Below are 11,961 nucleotides of genomic sequence, written 5' to 3' on the forward strand. Positions count from 1 at the left end.
TTAAGAGAATAAGGATGTGCACGGGGTTCCATCTTATTGGATGCTATGAACTTTGGATATGGATGATCTCTGCGCTTAGTTTGTGGGATTGTTTAATTAGGACCCCTTGATTTTCTTTTGAATGGTATCTTTCTTCTTCTTTATGAAAAAGTCAGGTTAGCTAAACGCAAAGTTCATAATAAACATGTTGCTGGGTACTAAAGTAATAATAATATGGCCCATTTACATTCATTTAAACTCAGCAGAGTGATAGGAATAACACATGACAGTCTGCATCTTGCAATGGTAGATAATTTCATCTTGTTAAGTGTTGAAGAAAAAGTAAAGGGCAAAAGAGATGCAAAATTCACACATCAGATTATATAAGATTATATAAGAGGAAATTCTATTTGAACAATTGGGATCACATGATTTAAAATAGCAGAAGATGAACATCCAACATACTTCGGGGTATTAAAGAAAGTTGGAGACTTTTCTCGAAATTTGTATTCAAACTGACTCTCATACTCTCTGTTTTCATCATCAGAACACAGTTGGAGAATTGGAGACTCATATGTACAACCAAATGCATAGACAACCTACATTTATATATAGGGTAAGAAAGTGGCTTTTACCTTTTCTTCCCCTCCACACATATTAGGCTCTATATGTTTAAAATCTTAGAAGAATATGATTTTGAAGTGTTAAATGTAATTGGAATGTGCATAAGTTTCCGAAAGATTTTACATTAAACGACTTATTACAGTATTACTCTTTGTGTTTCCAAAAAGGCGCTAGTTGTTGCATCAATCGCAATTTATTACAGAACTGGTATAGCCTGCAATACGCATGTTTATTTTTTTTCCCTGCAACTTTCACTTTGACATCTTTTGGTAACACCTTCTAAGAATCATTAAGACCATCTCATACAATTCCAAACTTCCCTTTAAAACATTTTTATTTTGATGGATTCGTCCCTTTTTATAGTAATTTCTAACATCTATGACAATTTATTTCTTAAAGGATGCTACTAAACGGTAGTGATAAATTCAAAAATGAAAATTTTATTAAGGAGAGAACAAATTCATTAAAAGCTATGCATTAAAGTTTGTAACTATATATATATATATATATATATATATATTTATGTATATTATCTGTGGTCTTCATGAGATGGTTGTTGTTGCACAACCAAAACTGAAGCCGTAGTATCTGTATCATGTGAAGCAAGCAAATCACCAATTACCCCTAACTCTGAATATTCAGTCCAATGCTCCAAGCCATAGGTCTGAGAAGATCTGACCCCATAGCGTCTACCAACTACAATAAAATCAAATTTGTTGGCTATATCTTTGATGAGAAACGTTGTCTGGGATGCATCTCCTATAGTAATCTCTTCATACCTAACATTTTCTAGATTAACATGAACTCCACTTATTTCCCTCATCGCTTCATCATCAATCATGTGATCCCAATTGGAGGTATCTTTGTCGTGTGCCAACAACCTGAACACAACCAAACTATTATCAACATCTTTGACAAACCTCTTAGCCAAGCACAAGGCCTCTCTATCATCAGGTCCTCCCAAGAAAACCATGGCCGCTCTGATTCTTCTTGAGTTGAAGCTAGGGCCACGGTTCACAAGAATCCCAACAGAGCAAGGTGCCCTTTCTAAAATCCTGGCATTAAGCGCCCTTATGTTGCTATCCTCTGATTCAACTGAACCATCCCCTCCCCATTTCACGTGGAATGGAAGGACTATAAGGGCTGCATTTTTGTCCAAAGCAAGGTTGCACACATCTTCATTCATGAACATCACTGGGGATATGGCAGTGTAGGTATTGGCAGTGACAGCACCAAGATAGTCACGTTCGAAAAGGTCAAAGGCTACAATGAGTTCCCCAGAGTAGTTGTAGGATGATGATCCTGCACTTTGCTGAAGTTTGTGTGCAATGAAAATGGGATTGGACCTTCCAACTAGCTCCATGAGGTGCAAAATTTCTGCTACCAGTGTGTTATCTGGTGCCGGGGAGCAAAATTCGAGCACGTTCTTGATGTGAACCGAGTGCCATGGCTTGTGGATGCATGCAACTATCCGAAGTTCACTGTGTTTCAAGCTCATGATGTTCCTATGCTGGTACCCTGCGTATTTCCTTGAAGGGTCATACAATGCCTTCACACCAAACCTCGAAGCCGTACCTAGGACCAACACTGAGACGATCATAACATCTACTACTGTTCTCTTTTGTACCTGCAATAGTTCAAGTAGTTAGAGTTAGATATTTAGTTCAAATACCGAACAAAGAATCGCTGGACTTGTTATGTTTCCATAGAATGCATGTTGCATGCATGATTGATTGAACAAAGTAGTTACCATGGCATCGTAGACTAGGAGATAGGAGCAGATATCAACAACCCCTTTGCAGCTCAAAATGAGAGCAAGACAAAAGCCATCCTTGAAGGGAATCTTGCAGTATCGGCAAATTCCCATGCACAAAAGCCACCTAACCAGGTGCACCATAATGATGACACCAGAAATGACAATTACGAAGGAGAGAGAGTTACATTTTGTGAGATCCACCTTCATGGTGACACATGTGACAAAAATGGAGCAGAGGAACCACTTGGAGAACAGCTCAAGTTGGGTAACGAGTGCAGAACCCAGAGGAGGACCCTCAGGGACTGCAAGTCCAAAAATAACAGCTCCTACTAAGAAGGGTTCACCGAAAAACTTGGCAAAGTAGCCCAATCCCAAGAACACTACTATGATGGCGTAGATGTATCCCTTGTTAACCGATCTACCTTCTGGGGTCCTCTTCACGATCCACCTCATCGCAGGACGACCAATAAGAAGAATGAAGATTGCGTAAGCAAGAAATGCCGTAACGTTTCTAATACGGATAGACATGCTCATGTTCTGTCTCCCGAAATATGCAGCACCAATCCCTGCCCAGAGTCCACCTGATGAAAGGCCAATTTTATCACAAAACTTTCATTTATACACTAGAGTGCTAAAAATGTTTCAACATTTACTTTATAAAATTTATAAGTGTACTAGTTTAATCAAAATATTTTACCTATTTAACTAAAGTTTTCTGGTCTTGAAAAAATGGATGTTATGTACATTTATTATAACAAAAATTATAATTATTTAATCAACTATATAAATTTGTTTAATCAAGTTTCATCCACATATACAAATATATTAGATAATTGATTTTTCATGTTATCACATAATTGATGATGATTATGAAAATTTCAGAAGGCATTTTAATAATTATATAATGTATAGATGTGTTATAATTGTATTAAGTCAGACACAAATTTAACCAATAATTATACTAATTTAACCAAAAACATTGTATTTGTTTAATTTAACAAATATAACTTAATGATTTTTTATATATATTTCAATAAGCATTATTCAAACTATTCAAGATTTTCAATTAGGTTTTTACATTTAAAGTTATTATAAAGGCATTTTCTATTATTAGAGTAGGATTTGTAAGAGAAAAATAAAGCATATAAGATAAAATCAGTTGATGAATAAATAAATTTATAGGAATTTACCATAAACTTTTTTTTTCTACGTAGATTAATTTTGACTTATGTTCAGGTTTTACTTTAGATTTTTATAGTCTTACGAATTTTAATATAATGCTCAATTGTTAAAAAAAGAATGTTATTGTATATATGTTAGAGTTTGCATGCATGAAAAATTGTTGTTAAACTTTTGTTATATATATATATTAATCAGTTATTAAAATTATGATGTATTTATACAGAGGACCAAAACTGTTAAATTTTTGAAAATTTAAGGCTGAAATCCACTACTACAATTTGACAGGAATCAAAATTAACATTTAGTAAATTAGAGGGACAACATTAGATTTAACTTATGAAACAATTATTTTTTCCTAAAATATTAAGGAAATTTGTTCAAACAGATATATTATGTCATGCATTACATTCTTAATTTTCATGAAGTATGATAGAAGAAGGCAACATTGTTGAGGGTACCTGCAACATCGTTAACAAAAGCTGCGGAGAGTGCGAGGCGTCCGAGTTCGGAGTTGAGGATTCTGAGGTCATTGAGCAACCATGAAATGACAGCGAAGGAGCAACTACTGTGAGATATGAAGACCACAGGCAAAGCAGAAATGTCCTCTCCCAGGATCCTCTTCCACGTGGAATTCGACAACCCCATGCTCCCACACCCCACCACTATGGGAATGCCATAGCAGCAAAGCCCTATCACCCAAGCCTTTCTCCCTGTTTTCGTGATCAAGCTTAGGTCCATCTGCACTGAGTTCAGGAACAGGTAGAAGGAGTACCCTAACGATGATAGTGTGCTTAGGATGTCTGGACTCCCGAACGGGAACAGCATCTTCTTGTACTTTTCCAATGGTCCTGTCGGAACTGATGGCCCCATCAGAAACCCTGTCTGAAAAACAAAACTTTGATCTCAACTCCTGAATTATATATAGAACAGAACAAAAGGGTACGCTTGCAGATACCAACCATGACTTGTGAAACGAAAAAAGGGACGCCTAATCGATTGAGAATGAAATGAAAGCCTTGCGTGACCACGAAGATGATAAGTATTTGAAGCTCAAGCATGGTGTATGAATACTGTGTAGGTAATGCACTTCCATGTTGTGTCCATATGCCATCGGATATTATCTTCATTGGATGATTCACGCACACATTGTAGACCTCAAATCCCAACGATGGCACTTCGTGCAATAACATCACTGAAGAGAAGAGTGTCTGATTCGCATCCATCTTCTTGGCACATGCAAGGACTTGAACAAGGTCAGAACGATTGAAGAAATATGAGTTCTTTGCTATGATGGGAAAAGATTATCAGGTGAGTAGAATTAGGATTTGCAAAGAACACCAAGGAGCAAAACCTTGGTGTCAGCAAATTTGTCATTTGTTAATTTTGGTTTGCAACTTAATTACATTGTTTCGTTTCTGTAAAATAGTTTGTTAGCTTTTGCCATCTACGAAACAACTTGTCAATGCTTTTTCAATGACGATAATGTTTTTTAACATCTGTTGTTTGTTTAAGTTTGGGGAATCATTTTTCTTTTCGCTGGATTTTTGTTTATGGTCTTTTTAAGGCCTCAAATAATCTTTTTCAATCCTGTTATTTCACCAATACGTAATTTTGGCACCATAAAAAGTTAATTGCATATTTAGTTTTCCGGATCTTTGTACCATTTTTTAGTTCAACATAATTACTAAAACAAAAATGTTATAGCGTACTTAATAACATGTAATAAAGTTTATTATTACATATTGTTATGAAATTTTTAAGAAAATAAATCACTAATTTGTTTATAAGAAAAAAATTACATTCAAATGTCCTTTAATTTATATTAGATATTAGTGGTGGATCAAAATTATTCAATTATGAAAACTTTAAAAATTAAATATGTAATTTAATTTATAAAAGAATTAAAGTTGTGTATTGATGAAGGACCATCCATTTGAAAAAGATTGGGTAAGGTACGGATAATTTATTCGTTATTCGTTCCACACTAAAAAAAAACCTGTCCCATTATCTATTCCTTTACTTGTTGGTACTCAATATCCATAATTTCTTAAATCTATAGGTATCCATTGATAAGTGCACTTAGGGAAACGATAGCGGTTATTTTCGCTGATAGACACCGGTTCCTGAACCGAGGCATATTCAGGCGAGGTAAAAAGTGGTAGACTTTATGCCTCGGTTCAGAATCAAGCCATAAAATGGAGGATTATGCCTCGGTTCAAAATTAATCAAAGTAGTAACATTTTTTAATTTTTTAAATATTTTTTTTCGTTGGATTTTATGCCTCGGTTCTTGATGAACCAAAGTCGTTTCTCCCCCTCTACTGCCTCGGTTGGAGCTGAACCAAGGCAGTAGGGTCCTCTTTTTAATTTTTTTTTCTTCTTCTTTAGCCATTCATATTGAATCTCTGGAATTCTACTTCATTGCATTCAAATACAAACATCAAATACAAACATCTGTCACCTTTCAGAATTATTGTTAGCTTCCAAGGGTTACACAAGCCAATCCCAAACATTCAACTTCAATTAAATTGCAACAACATGAATCAAGAAATAGGATGACCCTATCATATAATAAAATATATATACATTGGATAGGACTAAGAATACAAAATACAAGTACATAATTCCAGAGATGGACCACATTTCAGTTAATTAGTGTAACATACCATGTGGTGGCTCTTTCTATACACGCTGGCATTTTAGTAGCATTAGTTAGCTGATTTACACCCACTTGGCACTCAGAAAGCAGCCTCAGTTTATTAATTTCCGGAGAGAAACCAACAAGAAATTCATTATTATCCAACAAGCTACAATTAGAAGAAACCGCGTGAGAATATGTACAAAACATTTCTTAAAAGAAAAAGTGAAATTGAACTATTCAAAGTGGGTCATCACCCTACAGGATTGCTAGTGAGATATTTCTCCCAAGATCAGTAGGTAGATGTCCACTGAAGTTGTTGTATCCCAAATCCAAAACCTCCAATTCTTTTAACTCCACAAATCCTTCAGGGATGGTCCCAAAGAAAGAGTTGTTCCGTAAAATACTACAGCATATTCACCTTCCAATTATTCGATCAAAGGCAAAAATATAATTAATGAAGGAAAGGAACTGAGATAGGAAATGAAACCAAGTAACAAAAATTACATGGACTTTATGTGGATAAGTTTGTGAACTCTATGGTGGTGACCATATCAATGGTCAATGCGCTTTTCCAGTGGAGGCTTTAGAAGATGTAAATTTCATGGCCAATCAGTTTCGATACCGCTAAGGGAACTACAACCAAGCGTGGAAACCACACCCAACCATGGGTCAAGGTCATAATGACAAGCTGGACAAGCAAGACAATTCAATAGACAACAGCAGCAACCATCAATATGGCAACAAGTATCTGCATTAAATGAGAAATCATCAAAGCTTGAAGAAACTCTTCAACAATTTATTCAGGTGACCATCTCCAACCATAAAAGCACTGAAGCTGCAATTAGAAATTTGGAGATACAGGTTGGCCAAATAGCTAAGGATTTGAAGGATATGCCTGATAATAGTTTTAGGGCTAATATTGAGGTTAACCCTAGGGAAGAGTGTAAAGTTATTGTAAGTGCAGATGATAAGAGGGTGGATGAGAAAGAGAGTGTTGAGTTAGAAAAAAAAGTGGAGAGAAAAGAAGAGATACTAAGTGGGGATGAGAGAAAAGAGAATGAAAACAAGAGTAGAGAGAAAAAAATTGAGAAAATTGATAAAATTCTTCCTTATCCTAAGGGGAGTGAAAAGATTGAAAAAAAGATATAATATGGGTGCTTTAAAGATATCTTCAAGCAATTGGATAGGTTGCGCTGAGGGGTTTTGATTGCCCTCAGCGGTGATAGGAATCATCTTAGGGTGTTGTTTGTGGTTTACTAATTCTTAACAATATGTCTTGTGGTTTTGTGAATTGTGTTTGATGTAGGGATGGCGTCCTCATCGGGCAAGAGAATAAAGACTATAGGATCCAAGAGGAAGGATAAGGAACCTGAACGCTCCTATGCTAGTAAGTTCCTTTCTTGCAAGCATGAGCGCCACTTCAAAGTTGTTCTCTTCGGCCATTTCTTCAATGCTCTGGTTAGATCTTTATGGTGAGGATTGTAGAAGTGTTTCCGGAGATGGAAATAATTCTCTAGAAGTTCGGATCCTCCTTCTCCTTCTACTTTCGTCCAATCCTTCAAGAAGAGGTTTCGAAGTTTTCTTGCTCCTAGTCCAAATTGTATCTTGCATACACAAAAACACAAAACCCTAAAAACAATTGTTAGCACAAAAAGATAGAAAAGATAGCTAAAAAGATAATAAGATATAGAGATAGAAAGATAAAAAGATAAAAACAAACAAAAAGATAAAAAAAATAAAAAATCAAGTCAAAGTTAATCAATAATCACACAAATAGAATAGTTAAACCACGAGTCGCTGGCAACGGTGCCAAAAACTTGTTAACCCTCGGCAAGTTTAACCGAATCGTATCAAGTAATAATAAAATGGTAAGACCAAGTATCATTTCCCAAAGGACTCACAACCTAAACATTCACGTGATTTGTTGATTAAATTAGACTTGTGAAGGTATTCTTGTAGGTTTAAATGCAAATACTGAAAATTAAATATGAATGCATGTATTGATCAATTGGACAAAAGAAGCAAAACGTGATTGAAGTATATGGAATGATGATGTTGTTGGGGTTTTCAATTCATCCTATCCACTCTCATGTATTCAAGAATTCATCTTCTTCATTAATGTTAATGTCACTTTCTAATTTACCTTAAACCCGATGTCTCGGTGAAGAAACCCTACTCCTAATCACTAGTTTACAATGTCTTGTCTCCGTAGCAATTATTCATGCATTACATTCACACAGAAGCTTAAAGGCAACCAATCTTCCTATCCCTATGTTTAGGCAATATTATTATTGGGAGAATTTCTTCATGTCTAGATTTATCTATATGTGTCCATACAAATAAAATCAATGATCATGCAATTGAATGAGTTAAACAAAGCATGCATATAGTATAGAAGAAAAACCCTAACAATTAATGAAAGAAAGCATATATTATAAAAACTTAGCATATTCAAGAAACCACACAATTCTTTATTATTTCTTTCTTTTGAGGAGTTTCTTCAAGAATTTGTTGCAGTGCTTCAATCACAGGAATTTTAATCCCCAATTTTCTGAAAATTTCTTCGAAGCAGCCTAATTGTATATCTTTTTCTTTTCTAGAACACTCTTCAGGGTGATGAAGATTTTATCATTTTTTTTCTTTTTTTCTCTCACTCTTCTTTTTCTTTTCTCTCAACCTCAATTTTTTTCTCTTCTCTCTCTTCTTTCTCTTTTTCAATTTTTCTCTCGTCTTTTTCTTCTCTCTCTTTTAAATCAACTTTTTCTTTTCTCTCTTTTTCTTTCTGTTTCTCCCTCTCCACACTCACAATAACCTTACATTCTTCCTTGGGGTTGATAACGGTTGAAAAACCGTTATTTTTATACTTAATTTTGATAATCAATCAACCCTTTTTGACTTAGAAGCTTGCTTCAACTCATGTTTTTACTTTACTTTTGTGAATAAGAGAGTTGAAGGTGAATTTAATGGTTTTATGCTTTATTCCTTTGATTTTGTAGGTTATTGGAATGATTTGAAAGAAGAGTTAAAGTACCGAATGGTTGGAATCCAGAAAAGTCAACCAGAAACCAGAAAAGTCAACCAATCAACCAGAAAAGTCAACCAGTCAATCAGAATGTACAAAAGCCAACCAAAGTGCAGAAAAAGTTGCGCTGAGCGGAAATTAGCGCTTAGTGGCAGTTTTTGCCGAAACCACCGCTGAGCGCCAAATTCCGCTGAGTGCCAGTGTCGCGCTTACCGCTGAGCGCCATTGGGAAAACGATACTTGGTCTTACCAGTTTTATTACTTGATACGATTCGGTCACACTTGCTGCAGGTTAACAAGTTTTTGGCGTCGTTGCCAGGGACTCGTGGTTGAACTATTCTATTTGTGTGATTATTGATTAACTTTGACTTGATTGTTATCTTTTTATCTTTTTATTTTATCTTTTTATCTTTTTAGTTTAACTTTTATATTTTTTTTGCTAACAAATGTTTTCTAGGGTTTTGTGCCTAATGCTTGTGGGATGCAATACGGACAAGAATTTAACTATATGGGCACTCAATTCTACCAAAGTAATTTCAACCATTGGAGGGAATCTCACTCAAGCATGGATCAAAGTCAATTTTGGCAAGCTGCCGAACAATTTGAGAACCATTCACAATAATAATGGCAACAACAAAGCTCTCTATCAATGGAAAAGCTAGATAACTTCTTTCAACAATTTATGCAAGAGTCCATCTCCACTTAGAAAAGCATTGAAGCATCATGTAAAAGGATGAAGATGCAGATTGGCAACTTCATTGAGAGATTGAAAGATTTTTGGGTTGAAACTAAAGTTAACCCTAGGGAGGAATGTCAAGCCATGATCATTGAAAGTGACAAGACTTTAGATGAGAAAGAGATAGAGAGAAAAGAAAAAGAAGAGTTGAGTGAGAAAGATAAAGATGTAGAAAAAGAAAGAGAATTGGTTGGAAAGAAGAGAGAAAGAAAGTTTGTGTGAAGATTAAGAAAGTGCGTGGAAAAAGAGAAGAAAAAAAGAAAGTGAGAGAAAAGAAAGTTTCTGTGAAGATAAAGAAAATGAGAGAAAAGAAAAAGAGGACGAGAGGAAAAAAGAAAGAATCATCTGAAAAATCCCTTCCTCATTCAAAGAAGTTCCTATGATTGAGACATTGAAACAAGTTCCTGGTTTTATCAAATTTCTGAAGAAGTTCAGCAAAAAGAAGAAAAAAAGAAGATGGAACTTGAGCTTTATTGGGTCAAGCTAGTGACGTTAAAAGAGAGCTTGCTGGGAGGCAACCCAGTGATTTAAAAACTTTTAATTTTTGGTTTGGTGATGTAATTTTGAACTTTTGGTATTTTTGTTTTGGTTATAAGTTTGTTACGGGGTATAACATCTACTAATGGATGCTAGGTGGTTAAGTATTTACTGAAGGATACTAGGTTTGTTGCACCTACTGATGGGTGTTGGTGGATTTTGGGTCAGGCTCGTGACGTTAAACAAGCGCTACCTTGGAGGCAACCCAGTTGATTGACTTTATTTTTGTTGTTTGTTTTGATTCTGTTTTAGTTGCATGATAGGGATTGAATGTTTGAGTGATGGGAGAACTTAAATGCAGGGAGTGAGTGAGAGGAATGATTATGGGAAACCTAGGGCGAGCTAGGAAGAAGGAGAGTAAGTAACGCAAGTGCCACTCAACAGTAATTACCGTTGAGCGTAACACCTGTAGATTGGGTAAATTGGATTGGTTGAGTGGGGCTCTGATGGACAAATTTGTAAGCACCAAAATATGATGTCACAAACTTGTTTTTCAATCGGCAAGTATGACCGAATCGTTCAAGTAATAAACTTGGTAAGGCCAAGTATCGTTCTTCCCAAAGGACTCACGGCCTAGTTTAGTTATGTGATTTCTTGATTAGCTAAGACTTAAAGACGAAATATTTGGATTTTTATATGCAAGACGAAAAAAATAAACATGTATGCATGAAGTTTGATCAATGGCAAAGACAAAAGATAAACACTTTCAATGGAATATATGAATGAATATGTTGTTGGGGTCAATTTCATCTCATCCACTCTCATACATTTTAGGAATTCAACATTCAAATCATCATTGTTAATGCCACTCTCTAAAGTACCATTCTAGATGGCTTCTCCCTAATCACGAGTTCATACAATTCCTAGCATTCCTAATGATTAGTTCATAAGTGCAGGAGCTTAACGACAACCAATATAATATTGGGAGAAATTCCCCGAATCTAGACTTCCCCGTACGTGCCCGTATCGACAAAACCAATAATCATGCATTGAATGAGTTAAACTATGCAAGCATTAAGCAAAGAGGAAAAACCCTAACTAATGATGAAAGAAAGCATAAATCTTAGATTAAGATGCAAGCATAAATTCCATATATGAGAGCTTCAAGAGATTACATTGATTCCCAACAAACATACAAGGTTTAGTTCACCATATTCATGGTGAACCTAGATGAATTACAATGAAAGAATGAAAGAATAAACCCTAAAAAGGTGAAGAGGTAGCCTGAGCATCCAAGATCCTCCTTCAAAGGGGTGGAAGAGAGAGTGTTTGCCTCGTTTCTGCCAAAGATGCCTAACCCTAGGAAACCCTAAGGCTTAAATACCATTCGTAAATTACAAAAAGTCAAGCCCAAGCCCATTAAAGTGCCGCTCAGCGGTAAAATACCGCTCAGCGGTGATTGCGCGTCTCGTTTTCTCCCCTCAGCGGCCATTTTGCCCCTCAGCGGACCTCCCGCAACCTCTTAAGTGCCGCTCAGCGGTAAAG

At 35.7% G+C, this 11,961-nt stretch overlaps 1 protein-coding gene across 1 annotated transcript; it reads right to left on the reverse strand.

Moving 5' to 3' along the window:
* Positions 1-1,132: 1,132 nt before the first annotated feature.
* Positions 1,133-7,624, reverse strand: LOC108341345 (cation/H(+) antiporter 4). Its single transcript, XM_017579042.1, has 7 exons — positions 7,551-7,624; positions 6,441-6,584; positions 6,229-6,347; positions 4,567-4,826; positions 4,000-4,423; positions 2,354-2,940; positions 1,133-2,230 (listed from the first exon to the last, which is right to left on the reverse strand). Exons 1-7 carry the CDS (start codon positions 7,622-7,624, stop codon positions 1,133-1,135), a joined length of 2,706 nt encoding a protein of 901 aa, XP_017434531.1.
* Between the last annotated feature and the right edge of the window lie 4,337 nt (positions 7,625-11,961).

Source organism: Vigna angularis, chromosome 6 (assembly GCF_016808095.1).
Source record: "Vigna angularis cultivar LongXiaoDou No.4 chromosome 6, ASM1680809v1, whole genome shotgun sequence".
Classification (NCBI taxonomy): Eukaryota; Viridiplantae; Streptophyta; class Magnoliopsida; order Fabales; family Fabaceae; genus Vigna; species Vigna angularis.

Coding starts and splice junctions, on each gene's coding strand:
- LOC108341345 (XM_017579042.1), bottom strand. CDS start 7,624: ATGGCCGAAGAGAACAACTTTGAAGTGGCGCTCATGCTTGCAAGAAAG. Junction 6,585..7,550: donor ACTAGCATAGGAGCGTTCAG/GTTCCTTATCCT, acceptor AATATGCTGTAG/TATTTTACGGAACAACTCTT. Junction 6,348..6,440: donor AATATCTCACTAGCAATCCT/GTAGGGTGATGA, acceptor TTCTAATTGTAG/CTTGTTGGATAATAATGAAT.